Source organism: Aptenodytes forsteri, unplaced genomic scaffold, assembly GCF_000699145.1.
Source record: "Aptenodytes forsteri isolate BGI_AS27 unplaced genomic scaffold, ASM69914v1 Scaffold466, whole genome shotgun sequence".
Lineage (NCBI taxonomy): Eukaryota > Metazoa > Chordata > Aves > Sphenisciformes > Spheniscidae > Aptenodytes > Aptenodytes forsteri.
The window spans coordinates 476,465-497,981 of NW_008795119.1; the positions used below are offsets into that span (position 1 = coordinate 476,465).

General features: G+C 42.3%; 1 protein-coding gene across 4 annotated transcripts in view; it reads left to right on the top strand.

The window, feature by feature from the left end:
* The window catches only part of SMARCD3 (SWI/SNF related, matrix associated, actin dependent regulator of chromatin, subfamily d, member 3), a 110,851-nt gene extending 95,500 nt beyond the window's left edge, over window positions 1-15,351 (top strand). For all 4 annotated transcript variants that reach the window (XM_009277098.2, XM_009277097.2, XM_009277099.2 and 1 more), the window contains 5 exons: window positions 2,315-2,412; window positions 8,110-8,245; window positions 10,451-10,573; window positions 13,825-13,926; window positions 14,025-15,351. In XM_009277098.2, the coding sequence (XP_009275373.1) occupies window positions 2,315-2,412; window positions 8,110-8,245; window positions 10,451-10,573; window positions 13,825-13,926; window positions 14,025-14,078 (513 nt within the window). In that variant the 3' untranslated portion in view covers window positions 14,079-15,351. The remainder of the gene's footprint in view (window positions 1-2,314; window positions 2,413-8,109; window positions 8,246-10,450; window positions 10,574-13,824; window positions 13,927-14,024) is intronic.
* Window positions 15,352-21,517: the final 6,166 nt, after the last annotated feature.

Below are 21,517 nucleotides of genomic sequence, written 5' to 3' on the forward strand. Positions count from 1 at the left end.
TTAGGGACATGGTTTAGTGGGCATGGTGGTGTTGGGTTGACGGTTGGACTTGATGATCTTAGAGGTCTTTTCCAACCTCAATGATTCTATGAATGTTTCCATTTTCCTTAGGTCTCTGGCAAAATTGTCCTAAGTAGCTAATCTTGCTTTCAGAACTGATGTTAGTACTTAGAAAATGAATCCCATTAAATCAAATGAAACATTATTAGTTTTTTTGTTTTTCACCCTAATATTCTAAGATTGAGATATGGAGGGTAAAGGAATTGGGTTAGGAATGCCTTCCAGTCTGATGTTATTTCTGTAGACTGTATAGTTTTAGGCATGGAACTCCTGGAAAAAATCATGGTCATAGTTGGGAGTACACAGATCACTTGGGGAGCAGTACATAACACATCAGTGTCTCTAGCATTCCCTTTTAGATACTGGTCTTCTCATTTGGTATGCCAGCTTTTCTAAATCCTATGCTGGTGTGCTTGTGGTTATATCTAATGACACAATACAGTACAGACTAAAAAATTACCACTGAATGAGTTACCTCACACACCAGAATTACTGTAGCCATATAGACTTTCAGAGCCAGTGGTTATAAGTTTAGACCATTAGCTCCAGTTGAGTAGGAATGTGAGAAGCTTTAGGAAAATTCCATCTAGACTTAGTTTCCAGTCCCCACCCCTTCTCTCAGTATTGTGTGTCCTTGCTCCCTTTTCCCTTCTTAAAGCTTTCGTCTCTTGGGCATCCACATTAGGAGTTTGACATGAGTGTTGAGCCAGTGGTGACAGCAGATTGGATGGAGCTTGGTATGCAAAGATTTTGAGTGGGAATTCCACAGTCATCTCTATCAAGTGTCAGAATTCAGAACGGAAATAAAGAGTGAGTTGCAAACTCAGTAGATTTGGTTACTTCCTTGCTCTTTAGAAACTAGCTGGCTGAATTCCTGGATGCAGGTAAGTCCAGAAAATTAGACAGATTTTAGAGTTGATGAAGAAGGATCCTTTTCTGTTTAGAAGCACGGTTTACGTCAGCTGGGAGATTTGAAATCCACAGTGTTACAAGCAAAAGCAAGAAAAAAGGTCCAAAGGTATTTCAAAAGCCAGAGCTGGCTTCTAGGTATTTCTGCTACCGAATTCCCTCACTCCAGAAAATTATGGATTTCAGAAGATACTCTATCTGAGGAACCACAGCATCCTAGTTGAAAAGTCTGACTTCGTATGTCCATTCTACAACCTGATAGTCCATTCTTTTCAACCCTGCCTGCATCCTTTGTCTCTAGAGCTGCAAAGTGTGTTTCTGTTTATAGACACAATACTACAAGTAGTATCTCTCTTCTATCAGGTGGAAATAGTTTCCCTAAGAGGCATTTGCATTTGCATAGGCCTCAACATTTTTACAAATTGCCTCCACATAATGGCATGTTTTAAGGCAAATGTTAATATATAGATAGTTCAGGGGGGGGTTAAGTCAGTTTAAACGGAATATCTTTAGAGAAAAGCCTATTCACCTGTTCAGAGCATTAAAAATCCCAGTAGGAAAAAAAGGCTGTAATAATTACATTTCTGAAAACTCCAGGTGTAAGGAGTGGTTCTAGATTCATGGCAACGCATTGCAATTACTCACAGAAAATTTTCAAAAACTACAGATTTTGATCCTTTTCAAAATATTTTTTTTTCTGAATTCAATACGTATTTAGCTTCTGGTCCATAGTAAAGAGAAGGTAACCATGAGATGTTGATTGGAAAGGAGTGGATCCATTCCAAGAGGCTGTGTTTAGGTTTTGATTAAAAATAAGTAAAACCATGTTGACTTTTTTTTTCCTTAATCTTAAAAAAAAAAAAAAAGGCAAATAGTTTTAAAATCCAAAAATGTTTCCTTGTATTTTTCTTTAGCACAAAATATTGCAGGAAACATGCCTTGGAAAAAAAAGCAAAACTGTTCCTATATTTCCTCTGGTAAAAAAAAAATTGTTTTCTTTACGACATGCTGCTGCAAACCCTTAGTGAGACAGGAGGTGTTCACTTCTCTCCCATCATTCATACAGTTGATCCTGATGTCCCATTAAAGTGGCCTGTGCCCTTCAGCAGCTAAACCAAAAGTGGGACACCTGAAATTGTCGTCGTCTGATGCGTCTGTCAGCTAGCCCAGATTTTAAGTTCACCAGCAATTTGCAGGGACAGAAGTGACCAAAAATTTATTCTGTGCAAGGAGTCAGAATTACAGCTTTCAAAATCACCTTACTTTTGAACTGTTGATTTCTTACTTTCTCATTTAATTGCAAGTTAGGTTTTGGACAAGGATAACATGCTTTATTATATTCCAGATCTTTGACTGTCCACGGCTAAAGTTTTCTGAAATTCCTCAGAGACTCACTAACCTGTTGCTGCCACCAGACCCTATAGTGATAAACCATATCATCAGGTAAGCTGGTCAGTCAGCTCAGCACTGTCATATGCAAAACACTCACTCTATAAAATACAGAAACAGCTACGGTAGCAGGGACCAGAATCCAGTTTTTATAACTTCCAGGTGAGTACCTTGGACTTTGTTGTGTGTTCATTCTCTGTGTCATTCTGGTCTATATAATTCTGAATTATTTTCAATAGAATGGCACCAATTCTCTAGGAGTATGCAAAACTTCTTATCATTTTTGTCCCTACTAGAATACCATTGAGAGAGTTGGTCAGGTTTCTTTCCTAAGGGGAGAGGAATGAGAGTTTAAATCCACTTAGAGGGGAAGAAAAGGAATTGAAGTAAGATATTGTACATCATGGGCAATCATTCTAATCACTGAGTTATTATGTAAAATGTACAACAGTATTACAGTTTCAAATACAGTGGCCAGTCCATGCATGCTTTGTTGGGTTTGGGTCAGCTGTTTCGGTGTTAATCTTATTCTAAGAATGCCAACTAGTCAGAGATCTCAAGAGATTTACAATAAAGAATGCCTAGATTCAGAGAAGGCCATTGTGACCAAGGTACTGAGCTTCTGGCATCCTTGTCGAAACAGATGTATTTCTGGCATAGTAGATGAAATGCAACTTTCAGCTATCTAGTGCACTTCCAGCACATTCCATATTTAAGTGACAACTGTGTGCAGGGGGGAGGGGGATAAAGAGACTTTTGGGGATTGTAACCTTGCTGTTAAGGTACTTCAGTCTTTCCCAAGTTCCTTTGTGGTCTTGGTCAAAACTCTGATTCTGGGTGTTTAAACATTATTGTTAATTGAGTGTAGTGATTTGATTTCCTACAGAATATTGACAACAAATATTTCTGAATATAAGGAAGTAAGTAATTTTTAGACTCATTAAATCACGGAATAATGTACAGTAGAAGGGATTGCTGGTGGTCATCTAGAGCTCCCCCCTCCCAACTCAAAGCAGGTTCAAATTATATCAGGATGCTTAGAGGCCTAGTCCAGTTGAGCTTTGAACAGACTCTCACAGACCCTCTGCCCTGCCCCCTTGCATTCAATTTTTAAGAGTGAATGTAGTCACCCACTGAACCAATTTGCCAACTGCTTGTTGTGGTTTAACCCCAGCCCGCAACTAAGCACCACACAGCCGCTTGCTCACTTCCCCCCAGCAGGATGGGGGAAGAGAATCGGAAGGTTAAAAGTGAGAAAACTCGTGGGTTGAGATAAAAACAGTTTAATAATTGAAATAAAATTTTATAATAATAATAATAATGATGATGATGATGATGAAAAGGAAAATAACAGAGAGAAATAAACCCCAAGAAAGACAAGTGATGCAAATGAAAACAATTGCTCACCACCAACTGACTGATGCCCAGCAAGTCCCCAAGCAGCGCCCCCCTCCCCCACTTTATTGCTGAGCATGATGTCATATGGTATAGAATATCCCTTTGGTCAGTTGGGGTCAGCTGTCCCGGCTGTGTCCCCTCCCAACTTCTTGTGCACCCCCAGCCTACTCGCTGGTGGGGCATTGTGAGGAGCAGAAAAGGCCTTGACTCTGTATAAGCACTGCTCAGCAGTAACTAAAACATCCCTGTATTATCAACACTGTTTCCAGCACAAATCCAAAACATAGCCCTGTACTAGCCTCTGTGAAGAAAATTAACTCTATCCCAGCTAAAGCCAGCACACTGCTACAGGGAATTTTTCATCAGTAGTGATTTTAAATATATGTGCTGTTAATTCAGATAAGTCCTCAGGACTTTCTTTTACAACAAGGTCAACTAGATCATAATTATTCATTCTAGTTTTAGAGTATGTGCACAGAGACTAAAATGTGAAGTATTCCAAACTCACTCTAGAAATAACAGTATTTTAGAACCACTCCAAACACCAACCACCCCCCCTTTTGGAAAAAGAAAACAAAAAATGCAATGGGGTTGAAGTGGAAATGAAATAGAGATGAACAGAAAGCCTCTAATCTTGGTAAATATTTTAAATATTAGGTAGACTCAAAGAGAATGCAGAATGCAATTAAAAAATATAGAGTGTATAGTAGTTTCTGATCTCTGTGATACCGAATTCATGAAATTTAAAACTGGTAGAAGTCAAATCTTCTTACCTGAGCTCAAGCTGGAGCTGGAGCCTGGAGCCTTTCTTCAGTTGCACTCCTTATCGCAGCTGAGACACCTGAAATCAGAGGTATAAAGAGAAACATCTGTGGGATTTCCCATTTTTTCAAAGAAGCAAGCCATCTCCCACGCTATTAACATTACACAAGTAGATTACAAAGCATAGCTCTACAATATTCTCCTATTGCAAATAGGTGAGCTCTTGATTTCCCCCTTTTGACTACCATCATGATTTAAAAAAAAAAAAAGTTATTTATACTGAGTCAACTGCCCATGTTGCAGTGAGTTTCTGTTGCCTCTCATCCCATTGTTGTGCACCTCCAAGAGGAGGCTGGCTCTGTCTTTTCTTTACCACCCCATATGGCAGTTGCACCCACCAATAGGATCTCCCTTTCCCCTTCTCTTCTCAAGGCTGGACAAACCCAGCTCTTGCAGCTTCTCTTGGTAGGCATGTGCTCCAGCCCTCAGACATCCTGGTGGTCCTCTGTGGGCCTCACTCCAGAATGTCACGTCTTTCTGACACTGTGCCCAGAAGTCTAGATGCAGTTTCACAAGTGTGGCATAGCAAGGAATAGCCTCTTTCCTTGACTTGATAGCAACACTTAAGCTAACACAGACCATTTTGCAGTTGACCTTTGTCATGGCTGGCTTACCTCACAGACTCATTCTCCGCTTGTTGTCCATGAGGACCCCCAGGTCCACTCCCGCAAAACTGCTTTCTACCCAGTTGATGCCCACCTGTACCACTGCATGGCGTCATTCTATCCCAGGAGCAGAGCTTTGTATTTGCCTTTGTTGAACTTTACAACGTTGAACTGCCGTCCTGTTTCTGCAGCCTGTCAAGGTCCCTCTGAACAGCCGTGCTCCCCTGACACTCTGACGTGCTCAGGGACCTGGGAGGCCTGAGGACAGGACTTACCAGGAGAAATGGAGGCAAAGGTAACACTGAGTGCCTCGGCCTTTTCCATGGCTTTTGACATGAGTGGCAGAACCAGACCCAGACCCAGGTTTTCCTTAGTCTTCCTTCTGCTGCTGATTCACTTGCAGGAGGCCACAGCATCACAGAATCTCAGAATGGTTGAGGTTGGAAGTGACCTCTGGAGATCATCTGGTCAAATGCCCTCCCCTGCTCAAGCAGAGCCACCTGTAGCCGGTTGGCCAGGACCATGTCCAGACAGTTTTTTAACATCTCCAACGTGGGAGACTCCACAACCTCTCTGAGAAAGCTGTGCCAGTGCTTGGTCACCCTTACAGTAAAAAAGTGTTTCCTGGTGTTCAGACAGAGCCTCCTGTGTTTCAGTTTGCACCCATTGTCTCTTGTCCTGTCACTGTGTACCACTGAAAAGATCCTGGCTCCATCTTCTTTAAACCCTCCCTTCAGGTACTGATGTTTCCCTACCCCTCTCCCCCAAGCCTTCTGTTCTCTAGGCTGAACAGTCCCAGATCTCTCAGCCTTTCCTAATGTGTGAGGTTCTCCAATGCCTTAATCATCTTCATGGACCTTCGCGGAATTCTCTCCGGTAGCTCCATATCTCTCTTGTACTGGGAAGCCCAGCACTGAACACAGTACTCCAGGTGTGGCCTCACCAGTGCTGAGTATAGAGAAGGATCACCTCCCTCCACCTGCTTGCAACACTCCTAATGCAAATCCGTCCATGGAAGTTCTTCTGCTCCCCCAAGTCTAACAAGCTCAATTAGATCCTGACCCAATTTTTTTACTACCTACAGCAGATGCACGCAACCTAGACATTTCAAAAACAGTGTTGAGAAGCATTTTTATATTACAAGTGACAATGACTGAAGTCTGATTTACCAACTAATGGGCTGAAAAACTGTTTTCTTGCTAAGAAAATTTAGTCTAAAGATAAAGAGAAAGTAAATGTTAAGTCTAAACCCCAACAAATTAAATATAAATTTAGGATAGGACAAGCCAAAGAATACTACTGATATTTAGGTTGTTAAAGATGAAAAAGAAAATAGTAAGATTGCTTGAAATATATTGGAAGTAGGAAGCCTACTATTGAAACTGAGAAATTGATAACATTTAAAAAAACTGTTCTTGGAGGACAATCAGCTGCTTAAAGTCAGATAAGAAAATCAAAATTCATTCTTTTAATCAATGTTAACTTTAGAGATTAGAGAAGGTCCCATACCTGTGCAGTATGGGTTTTGGAGGGCAGGTGGAAAGAGTGTGTCTGAAAAACTTTATCACACCAAGGTATCAAATAGAAATAAAAACACACTAAATGAGGAGTTGTAAATGGTTTTTCATGCAGGACTTATGAAATTGCTTAACTATCAACTACTGTCCCTTTGTACTTGGCACTGGTGAGACTGCACCTCAAATACTGTGTTCAGTTGTGGGCCCTTCAGTACAAGAAAGACATTGAGGTGCTGGAGCGTGTCCAAAGAAGAGCAAAGAAGCTGGTGAAGGGTCTAGAGGACAAATTCTATGAGGAGCGGCTGAAGGAACTGGGGTTGTTTAGCCTGGAGAAAAGGAGGCTCAGGGGAGACCTCATCGCTCTCCACAACTACGTGAAAGGAGGTTGTAGTGAGGTGGGTGTCGGTCTCTTCTCCCAAGTAACAAGTGATAGGACGAGAGGAAACAGCCTCAAGCTGCACCAGGGGAGGTTTAGAGTCACCATCCCTGGAAGTATTTAAAAGACGTGTAGACAAGGCGCTTAGGGTCACGGTTTAGAGGTGGACTTGGCAGTGTTAGGTTTACAGTTGGACTCGATGATCTTAAGTGTCTTTTCCAACCTAAATGATTCTATGATTCTATACAATGTGTTACCTATTACTGAAATCTCCGTCAGTACCAAAGGGGTGGTAAATAGTTAGTGTGATGCCAAAAACATACCAGGACTGATCCTGGATATTGGAAGCCAGTTGGTACTAACTGTAGTAGAGAATGAAGTTAATAGACATGTGATATATTGGGGAAGAGTCAATATAGCTTCTGTAACAGGAAGGCATGACTGGCTATATTCTTTGAAGAATTAAGCCGGCAACTTTACAAATAAAGTGGTGGTCCCCAAATTCACTGCTACCTTTTAAGAAGTAGCTGGGAATCATTACAATGCTGCATAGCTGCCAATACAATTACAGTGCTAGGAATTATTAGAGAAGGAACCGAGAACCAAATAAAATGTCCTTATGTGTTCACATCCAGAATGGTAGTGTGTACAGTTCTACTTACCCTATCTCAAAAAAGATGCAGTCGAGCAGAGACCATACCAGTATGGTATTTACCACTGGGGATTACTTTGGAGGCCAGAGTTATAACAGGTCTCAGGAAGATGTTAGACAATTTACTGAAGACTATGTCCTTTAGCAGCTATTAAAGTTGGTGGTCTGGACAAAACCTCCAGCTCAAAAGTCTCTGAATTCTGGCTGATGAAAGATCAGAGGATATACTAGGATATACAAATATATAAAGATACCCCTGTTCTTAAACTATTCTCGCAGCATCTGCAACAGGCTTTATTGAAGAGTATATTCTGGGCTGGATGGATATTTATTCTGATTCATTATGGCAGTTCTCATGATCTTCTGTTATACTCTCCATAGTGTTGACCCCAACGATCAGAAGAAGACGGCTTGTTATGACATAGATGTAGAAGTTGAAGACCCATTAAAGGGACAGATGAGTAGTTTTCTTCTCTCAACAGCTAACCAACAGGAGATTACAGCATTGGACAACAAGGTACTAGCCCAGGAGTAAAGTATCACATGGCATATATACTCATTGTGTACCTTCATGTGGGTTTGGTGTCACACGTCAAAGACAGTAATGTTGTGAGACAGGGACTTCTCAATTGGATGTGCTTTCAAGGGATGAATCAGCCACATGCAATGGGAATACAGAGGGGTGAGTGGCATTCCCACTTAGGATTTGATCCAGGGCCTGACACAGTTGTCGAGGTGATAGAAGCAGAGTTTCACAGGTAGTATAATGAGTCCCCTGGCATTCAAGAATCATCGGAACTGTTTGACTATAACTGTTTATTGAGAGGTCATGGTATCTCACTAAATTGCTATAAGGCAAAGCTAAGAGAATCTTATACTCCAGATGTGTTTTGTGCATGCACAGTTGCACATCATCTCTCTGCAGTAGGTGCAAATATGGAAAATGTATGGAAGAAAAAATCACTTGGAGCAGTTTGGCAGACTTGTTTTCAGTGTTACTGAAAGAGGATCATGCACACTTCAAATAATAGTATCTGTCTTATAGCAGTGGTGAGCTCTGCAGGCTGTATTAGGGGTTCATGTCATGCAGACTATTAGCTAGCTTTTGGCACATGTGTAAATGGCTGATTTGGCTTGGTAAGGGCTAAACAAAAGTGGCTTTTCAGAGCAAGGGAAGAAGAAGAGGTGTGACATCGTGGACCAGATACGATTTATGTGACATACAGTCAGGCCCAGTTTCTGTTTGTTTACCTCTAATACAAACAAATATGTTAAACTTTTGTCTTCATGCAATTTTAAAGGGGGTTTGGACACTAGCAATCCTATGGATTCTGGTAACTGTTGCAGCATCTTTTGTTTTATGGCTCTTGCAAAAGGTCCTTTTCAGCAGGGCAGCTGCTCAGCCAGCTGGTTCCCAGCCTACATAGGCTTGCATGCAGCATGCATAGGATTATTCTTTTCCAGTCCAGCTCACCTTTTCTCATGTCTGTATCACCTCTTTTTTGAGCGTTTGCTACAGCAGAGGGCAAGCTGTGATTAGTGAAGTTACTGAAGTCACTTCTGGGTAAACAAGCATTGACTGCTGCATTGTTATCATCTGTACCACATATTGCTGTGCTGCCACAGAGTCCTCTAGTGGAAACTCAGTGCATGCCAACAGATTTCTCTCCAGCATGGCTACATCATTTTCCCAAATAAGGAATGATTTTAAGTTGACAGCAGCTCTCTTCTGTTAACATACCATATAGTTATGCTTACACTAGTGGCCTTGGTGGCGTAGCCAGATCGGGGGAGGATTATTTTCTCCCATGTGCCTGGCCACATTAGCTGTTTTGGCAGAATAGCTGTATATATGAAATTAAACAAGATAGGTTTACAATCTCAAACTAGAATTTTAGAGGAACAGGGTAGCAAAAGTTTGCTTTTCTGTGTCTGTATGTGCAAATGATTCATTAACTGTCCTCCCATTGATCATACTTTATTTCGTTATCCAGGATGATTATAGGACCTTGACTTCTCTTTGGAGTCTTCATTCTTCCCTGCTGGTTAATGCTCATTTCTTTCATAATATTTCTGAAGTTATGATTCATTTTCTATAAACCTTCCATAATCCTCATTTCTCATTGTTCACACTCCTCTTTTTTGCAGCCATTGTGACTTTAATAGGCTTTCTCATAAGAAAAAGTCTAGAAGTCACGGCTGTTATGTGAGTTCAATTAACATGGACTTGATCAGGCAATCACTAGAAATTTTAAGGATCATAGCAGGGTATTGAAGATATGATGATGATTAACCAGGGGAATAACTGCTTTCTTGTATTGGGCACTGTTTAAAGACATATTTATGTAGCACCTTTCCTGAAAAATCCCAGACTTGGCAGAAAGACTGATTGTACACAGGAAATTACTACATTGTACAGTGACATGACTTAGCTCTTCAGTATTGTATATAGTATGCCATCCAGCAGTTCAACGCAGGAAGTGAAGAAGAATCCTGTACCTACTTGTGTTGCAGAAGTACAAGTGAAACCAAAATGTAATTGCAGGATTGCGGTTAACTCCCTCTTTGAAGGGAAAAAGCCATGGGAACCTGCACAAGTCTGCGGTGTAGAATTGTCACCTTTGTACATTACAAGAAGTACAAAGATGCTAATGGGGCTGACCTCAGGGTCACTGGAGCATGAGAGGAATTAAGTAACATTTGCTTTGTTTTTTTCTCTCAGATTCATGAGACAATCGAATCCATAAATCAGTTAAAAATACAACGTGATTTCATGCTGAGTTTCTCCAAAGATCCCAAAGGATACATCCAAGACCTTCTCCGGTCCCAAAGTAGGGATCTTAAGGTGAGCTAAGGTTTGAAGAAGAATGAATAGTGGAACCAGAATGTAAGAATTTTATCTAAATGTATGTAGAGTGTATAGCTAAAACATCCAGGATGGAAAATTGGTGGCAGACAGACAGTGGGTGGAATACTGCAAACCCAAAGCAGACAGTATGCAGGAAAGACAGTTTAGCCTGTATTCCATTTCCAGTAGAACAGTGGTGCTTAATGGGGGTGGTAGGCAAATTTGTGGTCAGACAGTAAGATCGAAGTGCAGGGCCGTGTTGGTGTACTCTGTAAAATTGAAGCTATATAAAACTCAGCAGGAGCACCCTATAGTACAACAACACAATTTGTGTGTTTTGTTAGTTCATAATTTAATCTTATTTAAGAAATAGGCAGATTAAGTATCAGCTGCCTCTGCGTTTAGCTTTGAGATACGCAAGAAATTGAATGTAAAGAAGTTCAGTTGTTTGCCAGCAAAAATGAATAATTTGTTCCTCATAAAGTTTCACACTTTGTGTCTTTAACTCAGACACCTCAAAACCAGTTGTATTAATGAATCCATGAAATTATTTTAATAAAATCATTGTGTGTTTCAAACATAAATGTCTAGTTTGTAGTCAATAGTCTTCCAAAAATCTACTGTTAAGATTATGATTATTTATATTGTATTCAAAAGGGGACAGGCATCTGAAAGAATGTTTAAATAATGCAGCCTTTAGCTTGAAGAGCTTACAAAGTAAGGCGTTGTGGAGCTTCTCTAGCTGCATACATAGAAGAGTTGTTCAGTGTTCTCCCTGACTGACAACCAGTCCCATGAAGGACTTTTCTATAGTGTTCTGCCCTGCTGGCATCAGATTTGTGATTGCACAGTACTACTCTGCAAAAGACACTAATAATGTTATAATTACCCTTGATTCTGTGATGCTGGAGACTTAGTCATCAGAATTTTATTTTTTTATAGAATCATAGAATGGTTTGGGTTGGAAGGGACCTTCAAAGATCATCTAGTCCAGGGCATCCACAGCTTCTCTGGACAACCTGTTCCAGTGTCTCACCACCCTCATCATAAAAAAAAGTCTTCCTTGTATCTAGTCTAAACCTACCCTCTTTCAGTTTAAAACCATTGCCCCTTGTCCTGTAACTACAGGTCTTGGTAAAAAGTCTCTCTCCATCTTCCTTATAAGCCCCCTTTAAGTATTGAAAGGCCACAACAAGGTCTCCCCGGAGCCTTCTCTTCTCCAGGCTGAACAACCCCAACTCTCTCAGCCTGTCCTCACAGGAGAGGTGTTCCAGCCCTCGGATCAATTTCGTGGCCTCCTCTGGACCTGCTCTCACAGGTCCATGTCTTTCTTGTACTGTGGACCCCAGAGCTGGACGCAGTGCTCTAGGTGGGGTCTCCTGAGAGCAGAGTAGAGGGGCACAATACCCTCCCTCGATCTGCTGGCCACACTTCTTTTGATGCAGCCCAGGAAACAATTGGCTTTCTGGGCTGCAAGCGCACATTGCCGACTCATATCTAGTTTTTTGTCTACCAGTATCCCCAAATCCTTCTCTGCAGGGCTGCTCTCAATCTGTTCATCCTTCTGTCTGTATTGATACTGAGGATTGCCCCGACCCAGGTGATGACATCAGTTGCTCTTCCCTTATCCACCAATGCAGTCACTCCATCGTAGAAGGCCACTAGATTAGTCACGCACGATTTGCCTTTTGTGAAGCCATGTTGGCTGTCTCTAATCACCTCCCTGCCTTCCATATGTTCCGACATGTCTTCCAGGAGGATCTGTTTCATAATCTCACTGGGCACAGAGGTGAGGCTGACTGGTCAGTAGTTCCCAGGATCCTCCTTTTTACCCTTTTTAAAAATGGGTGTGATGTTTCCCTTTTTCCGGTCACTGGGGACTTTGCCTGACTGCCGTGACTTTTCAAATATGTTGGAGAGTGGCTTAGTGACTACATCAGCCAGTACCCTCAGGATCCTGGCATGCATTTCATCAGGTCCCATGGACTTGTGTATATTCAGGTTCCTCAGATGGTCTCAAACCTGATCTTCTCCTACGATGGGAGGGACTTATTTCCCCCTTGAGGTTCAGGGGCTTGAGAGATGTGGGAAGAGAGATTACCATTGAAAACTGAGGCAAAAAAACCTGTCAGTTAACTTAACCTTCTCCATATTGGTTGTCACCAGTTCTCCTGTCTTATTTACCAGGGGCGGGGGGCGTACATTTTCTTTAATTTTCCTTTTCTGGCCAACGTACCTGTAAAAGCCCTTCTTATTATTCTTCACATCCCTTGCCAAATTCAGCTCTAGCTGTGCCTTAGCTTTCCTGAGCTCATCCCTACACATCCGGGCAGCATCCCTATATTCTTCCCAAGATACTTATCCCTGGTTCCACTGCCTGTGCATTTCCTTCTTACACTTTAGTTTGACCAGGAGGTTCCTTACTGAGCCATGCTGGTCTCCTGCCTTCCTTGCCCAGTTTCTTATACATGGGAATTTAGAGCTCTTTCATTCTGAGGAAAAATGTCCTTAAAGAAAGAGCTGCCAGCTCTGTTCAGCTCCCTTGTCCCTCAGGGCAGTTTTCCAGGCAGTCCCATCCACTAATTCCTTAAACAACTGGTTGTTTTTTCAAATCTTGCTTTCTCCGCAGCTGTGTAGAGACTGAAAAATCAGCTCAGGACTTTGGCCGTTTTGGAATTACTAGGATTTTCTGTTCATCGCATTTCAATAGTGTTATTTTTCCTTAATGCTTTCCCCATCAGAGCTTTCCTTGAAATCAAGGTAAGATATGCTTTGCAATAAGGGCAATACTGGTACAGAGTTGTGCTTCAATCTGATGTGAATACCTTAACAATTTCAAGCTGTTAACCCTGTGTATGGGTAACTACTGAGGTTCTTTGGATACATAGGCTAATAAAATATACAGTACCGGGGAATTTTTCCTGGGCACTGGAACTAAACTGTCCATGCTGTTAAATTATTAGAGATCGTGGCACTTAGCCTGGGCAACTACTGGTGTCCAGAATTACTCCTTGGCACAGTTGAGGAGCAGAGGTTAAGAGCTGTTCACAGTTCACAGTTTGTATGCGACCATCTGGTTTTGGTAGTAAGCACACATGCCATTCATTGTCTATTTGCCTTGGGCTTAGAGAACAGTCCTGAACATCTTTAATGTAGTAATGTAGCTAAATTTTGACTCTAGGTAAATCTGAATGTTTCTCTACATGGTAGAAGAGCTATAGTGAAAAATGTTTTTATTTTTGTCACAGGTGATGACTGATGTAGTTGGAAACCCAGAGGAAGAACGCAGAGCTGAATTTTATCATGAGCCATGGTCTCAAGAGGCTGTGAGCAGATATTTCTATTGCAAGGTATGAAGGAATTCTCCACACTGCTGGCTTATAAATGAATCTTCCTGCCACTGAACAATTGAATCTGCTGAACTGTACAGTTTTTCTTTTTCTTTCAGATCCAGCAGCGCCGGCAAGAACTGGAACAATCTCTGGGAGTGCGCAACACATAAGTAGTGCTCACAATATCCCATTGGCATCATGACCACCAAACCAGTGGACTTTTCAGTGTTACTTAGCTCACTGTTACACATGGACCTGCTTCCTGACTGGATGAGAATGTACCATCAACACACCAGTCAGAACACCAGCTTTAGAGTGACCCTTGAAAATCTTGCCCATGGGGGTGTCTCAAACCATTCCAGGCCAGAGACGGCGCTGTGCAAGTGTCAGTGTTAAAGAAGGTTCATTCATCAACGTGCATCATTAAGTTTTAGTGGAAATTTCGGACACTACACAGCAAATCCTAATGGGCTATGCATAGAATCATGGGTGGCATTGATGAGGGAGGTTGAGATGGGTGTTACAGAAGACTACAGATTTAGAGAAATAAATGCAGTTCTCATCCTATGTTACCTAAGAGTCTCAAATAGTAACTTCTCTGGAATTAGACAAGATAGTCTTTCTTACAGCTGTGCCTGAATAGAGTTTTTATTCCAGCTGGAGCAGTGCAAGAAGCCATCTCACCATGTGAAAGAACAAACTAGGGGGATTTTCATTCCTAGAATGAAGAGCCCCTCTGGAAGAAAGAAGTATAGTCAGGACATCTCTTCTGCAAACTCTAATACTTCCTCTTTCCCTTACCCCTGCAGTGAAAGGTAGACTGAATTACGTATCACTAGATGGGTATGATCAACGTGCTGTACTGAGAGGAAGAGAATTATCCCGGGGATAAGAGCTTCTTAGACATCCTTAATGTCAGTGGTGTTAGCAAAGCTGATGTTGAAGCAAGAAATGAGGCATTCTGAGGAAGTGAAAATACCTTAATAGTGCTTTGCTGATACCTGCCTGGAACACAGCAGATATTAAAAATAAGCATATATGTAAAATACGAGATTTCTTAAATGTTTCTCTGTGTGCCAGCAGGGATCAGCACTGAAGAGAACTTCCCTAATTGTTAAGTTGGTGCAGAATCCAAGAAGCTTAACTTCATATAACGTGGCAGTTTTCTCTTTACTTCAAGATGTTAACAGAGTCCCTGGATTGGTCTCACATTTTGATCATAGGTGAACTGCCTCTTACTATGAATTATTTAGTTCCCTCATACGTGATACGTACTGGTTATATAGGATGCTGTTGAGTTATAAAGCACGATCAGCCTTAAATAGCACAGAGAACGTATCCCTTAGAAATCATCTTCTTTGTAAATGTATGACAAATTCAGACTATGGGAATTTATACCGTATTTACTTGGAAGCAGGGACATCTTCATTAAATCCTCCCCCCCCCCCCTTTTTTTTTTTTTAGGCCTAACATGATTTCTAGTCCAAAAAGCAGCTGCCAAGGTATAACTCTCTGTCCAGATGATGTGGCACTCAAAATCCTCTTCTAGGTTACTCCTTTTCATCTCCTTTCTTTCACTTTCTTGGAAAGAGAATCAAATTCACATGTGGTATGGAAGGGAGGCAACTCTTCTGAATAATGCATTTTGCTGTAGTATTGTCCTTTTCTATCTTTGCCAATTTCTTGGTTGAACTTAAAAGTTTCTTCTGTCCAGTCACAGAAGAGATAGTCTTCTCTTCCACCCCTTTATTTAATACCTCTGCTTTCACATTAACAGTGCCATAGCTTTTACTCTCACTGTTGTGTTGAGAGATGTCTTGGAAAACTTATATTTGATTGCAGTCATATGATGGCAGTACCGTCATGCAAAACCATTGTTGTAAGAAAAAGCATAGCTGTACCTCTTTGTCGGAGGCCTTTTACTGGGAATGGCTTCGTTTGGAACTTTTTTATGTTAAAACCTCGTTTTACAGTAAAACGTGAAATCCTGCAGTCTTAAACTGAGTATAGTGAGGGGCTGTGAGGCTGCCAGACAGTGAATGACTTTAAATCTTATTTACTTCAGGACTCCACTAATTGGACTACAAGCAAGAATTATGAGGGAAAACAGTGGGGGTCATCTGCTACTGTGCTTCCATATTTATTACACTGCTGTGTCAGTTGTGTGCATGCTGTCCAGTGTATAAAACTCTTTTCTATATGTGGTAAACGGAGCAGCTACATTCAGGGGATGCATTCAGTCTCCAGGAATAAGAAATACAGAGAAAGATATGCAAGGATGTGAGAAGGGCATGGGACAGAGATAGATGCCTGCAGGATGTCTGCCAGGGAATTCTGCTTTTTGAGAACTTTCCCATTGAAGTGGCGAATATTTGTACAGAGAAATTTCAGTCATAGAATCATAGAATCATTAAGGTTGGAAAAGACCTCTAAGATCATCGAGTCCAACCGTCAACCCAACACCACCATGTCCACTAAACCATGTCCCTAAGTGCCACATCTACACGTCTTTTAAATACTTCCAGGGATGGTGACTCAACCACTTCCCCGGGCAGCCTGTTCCAATGTTTAACCACTCTTTCAGTAAATAAATTTTTCCTCATGTCCAATCTAAACCTCCCCTGGCTGGCAACATAATGGAGTCCAGCCTGCTTTTAGAATATCTCTGTAGAATTAATTGGACGGATCTGTTTCCAAGTCTCTTTCAGAGCAAATTAACGAAACTAATGTGGTGTTGCTGCCCAGTGTTCACAACAGCATCACTGGAAGGTGAATCTATGTTAAGCACCAATGCTATACTGAAGTGTATCTGTGTGCACACTTGTGCACATGCATGAGTCAGCCACTGTAGATAGCACTGAAGATGGCAATCCAAAATCTAAATACTTATATCCCACTGTCCATATTCCTACTGTACATAAAAAGACTGGTCACCAACAGTGAGTCTTAGGAATAGCTGTCAGGTGTCTTTCCTTTGGTTAAACTAGGGTTTGAGATTTTGACGCTTTTTTTCCTGTGTTCAGAAGCAGTTCAGGCTTTTTACTGAAGAGACACAGAGAGAAATTTTGTCTTCTGTTCCAGGAGTGCAGCCAGGAGCTTGCTTGTTTGCAAAAAAAAGAAATTATATTTGAAGAGGAATAATGAAGCAATACTGGGAGGAACTAGACCAAATGCTGCTTGGGCATACGAAAATGAAAGGCAGTGGTACTGAACAGGCATGTAATTGTGGCAGATTGTGAATGATAAATTCATTTTAAGTTCAGGATGGTTGTCTTTTTGTGCGTATAAAAGATGACAAGAAGATGTTTTGGGATCTTCAGTTGCTGCCACAGTACAATACAAATCTGTGCATACTGCAAAAAAACCCCATGTTCTGTGCATAGAAGTAGTTAATGTATAGATGATAATATAGTTAGAAAATATAGCATCAAACTAGGAAAGGATTGAAACGGAACTCTGGAGTACCAATAGAAGGGAAATAGATCTTGGAGCTGAAGTGTTGACATGGCAGGTTTGAAACACTCTTTTTAGTCCTTTGAGCTGTTGGCCATGAGTCAGGATTCAGACCAAGCGTTTCTTAGAAATTAAAGGGAAAACAAATGTTTGATTATGGAATAGAGAGAAGAATACAGCAGTGGAAAATTAAATAAAAAGATGGAGCAGAGTGCCACTGAAGTGCCAGTAAGACATAGCACAGGATAATGTGCAGTACTGTTGGAAATAGCACAGTCCATGTGAGTCAGTATATTTTGTTTGCACGTGTGTATGTATACATGTAGAGAGTATGTGGGAGAAAGCCAGTCTCAACTTGTATGTAGCCTGGGAAATGGGCGCGCAGAACAGAACCAAATGTTCTGCAAGTAACTTTGATACACATTGTCAAAACATTTTCCACTGTTACCAACAGGGATTCAGTTGTTCAACTTAGCAGGGTTGGTGGTTGTAGTGCAGACGTTGTTTCAGCTGGCAGTTTTTTTACACCACATTGTTTAGAATTTATCCTGTGGAAGCTGAGTGAAAATATTAGTGTATATATCAATATTGGTGCATATCCTAGGGCTCCTAATTTTGCCAAAATGCTAGTCAGGTATTGGGGGTTTTTTGGCCTGTTTTTGTGTTGAGAACACTTTTATGGCAGTGCAAATAGATGAGGGGGAAAAGAAAGCTCTTTTTTCCTGAAGAAAGAGGTCTCCTTTCTGTAACTGCTCTGTTGTTTAATAGGATGTATCTGTTCTGCCAGATCCTGTATGATAAACACCTTTTCCAATCTCATTGAAGAAAGGAACTCCATTAAAAAAACACATCTGTGGGTTTGTGAGAGTGAGCAAATGGGGGGGGGGGGGGGGGGGAGAGGGAGAGAGAGAAAGCGGGGAAGCAAGGGAGGGAGAGAGAGAGAGAGAGAGACTCCTCCTACTCTGTAGCCACCGTATCTTCATTGTATGATGCCGAGTGATTCGTAGAAAAGCTTTTAACAATAAATACTTTGTTTCTTTGTATCTCTTGCACTAACCTGATGTGTCTTAACAAAGACAGGCACAGTTGGTTTCGTTCTGCTCCTGATAATGTTCTCAAGTTTTTGGATTTCTGTTCACTTGCGTGCGCATGCACGCGCGCACACACACACACACAGAGGGGCATACATATACAGGTTTTAATGGGACTCGACAAAGGTCGGAACTGTTGCTCTTTAGATCTTTCTTACGTGAATTTGCTTCTTCACTGGATTCCATCTTCAGCCATTTCCATACTGAATAAGTGAGAAATCCTTACCATTGGAGAGGTCTGGCTCCTCTCTGAGTCAGGTGCTTGGTCATTTGGAGTACATTTTATCATTATCACTGTTATTAGTTATAGTCAACAAAAAAGTTGCAGCTGGGGCTAAAGCTTGGATGCTGAGAGGTGTACGAATTATACAGCCGCCACCTAGACCATGGTAGGAATTATGCAGATGCCACCTCAACAGGGCTCGTCCCTAGATTCCACTTTAATAAAACAATCGGAGTTTCTTCTTCTACTATGTTTAATATGCCATAGTAGTTACAGCTCAAGCTGGGTGCCTCTGAAGAGGGACTCCGCCTGTCGATTGTTACTGGATTTTATAGTCTCTATAAGTTGCTTGATTTCCTGATAGCACTTAGGCTCATCCAATCCTGTTTGTGGAGTCTGGGGTCTTCTCTTCTAATTTTCTCCCGCAGCTTCCAGGCACCCTTTTTGTCTGTGTCTTGAGACATTTCCTTATCTTTTGTTACAGAATATCCTGTAGTTAAAGTTTTACTTATACTTCCTCATCTACCGGTTACATTTCCATAGATAAAAACAAAGGTTAAAGTACAATTCATGTGGCCTAAGGCCTTCATTTAGTCACTAGTGCTAAGCTCTGGCACAAATTAGTCTCTCACTACAGAGGAGCCTGCAGTAAGCTGTGCAAACAGCTAAGCAGCCTTCCAACAGAGGTATGATACAGCCAGTAATATTAGAAACCTTTGTCAGGATGAGCAAGCTGTAATTCACCAGCTCAGCGAAGAGGGGTTTGTTTCTGAGTTAAGGTCTCTTAGCCCAACAGACTGTCAAAACAGAATGATGTAAAGAAGTGGGATGGGTGAAGAGTCGAAAGAGAGAAGGGTGAAAGAAGAAAGGAAGACCTAGAATTACTTCAGCAACTCAGTGAAAGGGAAAGCAAAAGTAGTAGCCTTTATCTGGGAAGAAAGCAAACAGACTTGAAAAAAAAAATCCCTACATGTCTATATAAATATTCCACCTAGCATAAGGAAAGTTCTATTTGGAAGGCTGTCTAGGAAATCTCAGCAGCTGAGATTAACAAAAGTTAATTTTGCCTTTGAAAAAAATGAGTCTCTGCACACTTCCTAATGGAGAAGGAAAAACAACTAGCAGTAACAGCAATCATCTTGTAGTAACAACAGTCCCATACATTTTATCCCTTTCCTTTTGGAGCAGCAACAAGGCAGGCTGTTTTTCCAGGAATCCGAGAGGAGGAATGCAGAATTTTTTTTTGTTTCCTGTTGCTTCTTCTTCCTCTCCTGTTCTGTCTGCTCCCCATCCCTTTTCCATTCCCCATCACTATTTTGCTCTCTCGTTTTTTTCTTTTTAAAAAGTTCCCTGTGCCTTTTCTTTCACTCCGTCATTCCTCTGTCTTGTGCTATGTCCCATTTTTGAGGCCATGGAAGTGACATCAGGAGTGAGAAGTTGTCAGAAACAGGTCCTCCAGCCCATCGCTGGTTTTACCTTCTCCATCTCTTTGTCCAAATCTGCATCTATTACTCAATCCCTCTCCCCTGTTCTCTGTCTTACTTTGTGTCTCTCTGTATGTCCCACTCCCTGTCCCCATCTTTATCCTTCCTTCTTCCTCTCCTTTGCCTGTCCTTTTGTCCTGCTCCCTGACCTTATTTCTTCCTCTATCTCACTGTCCTTTTCCCTGTACCTTTCTGTCTCTGCTCCTCAGCCCTTCTCCCTCATCTTACTTTTCTCTTTGTAACTCTGTCCTGCTCCCCATCCCTTTCTCCATCCCTCTCTGCTGCTCCCTGCCCCATCTTTCTCTCCCGTCATTCTCTCTCTGCCCTTGTCTTCCTCTTTGTCTCTCTATCCCTCTTTCTTGTACCTCTACCACTCTGTCCTGCTCGCTGCCCCTTTTTTCTCATTCTGTCCCAGTGTCCTGCTCCCCCCCCAACCCGTTTCTCTCATGCTCCCTCTTTTTTTATTCTCTGTTGCTGTCCTGCTCCCTGCCCCTATTCTTTTTTAATCCCTCTCTGTCATGCTGCCCATCCGAGTTCTTTTCCTTCATCTCCATCCTGCTCCCTGTCCTTATTTTTCTTTCTCTGTCCTGCTCCCACTCCCTCTTTCTGCCTCTCTTCCTCTGTCCCTGCTGCTTCTTTCTCCATCTCTGTCCTGCTCCCTTTTTTTTTCCCTCTCACTGTGCCTCTGTCATTTTTCTTGCCCGTCTTTTCTGTCTTTCTCTCGCTGTCCCATTCTCTGCCTCGTGCTTTCTTCACTACACCCCCACTGTCCAGCCGGCTCCCACTTTTCTCCTCTCTTCTAGTGTCCTGCGCCCTGCTCCTCATTTTTGGCTGCCTCCACCTCTGCCCAGCAGCCCGTTTCTCCAGGAGGCGACCAACTGCCTGTCCGTTCCCCACCAGCCCGATGACCGTGGCTCCGGGAACGACTGCCAAGGTGTCCCAGGGGCAGGGGGAGTGTAGGGGACCTCGAGCCCCAGAGCAGACTCGCTCCCGGGAACTGTTAAGTGTGTGACTGAATAAATACCCGCCGCCTCCTTTGCCCTCACGGCTGCGTTTGCACTTCCTTTGCACCAGACGAGAGGCTGTGATGGAGCCCAGGGTAGGAGGTGACGCACTGTGGGGGTCGGGCGATGGCCCCCCGTTTCTGTTGGGCTCCAGCTGTGAGTCGGGGCTGGAGGAGCCTCAGGTGCGGGCAGCGAGGCTGGTGGCGACGGACACTCCCTGTAACGGGGTGGCTGCCGGTGGAGGGGCTGGTGCTGCCCTGCCCGGGTGGCCGTGGTGGGGCTGGTGCGAGCCAAGGAAGGAGCGGAGCAGTCGCCGAACTGCGGCTGCACCGACGGAGAAGGTGAGTCCCTTGG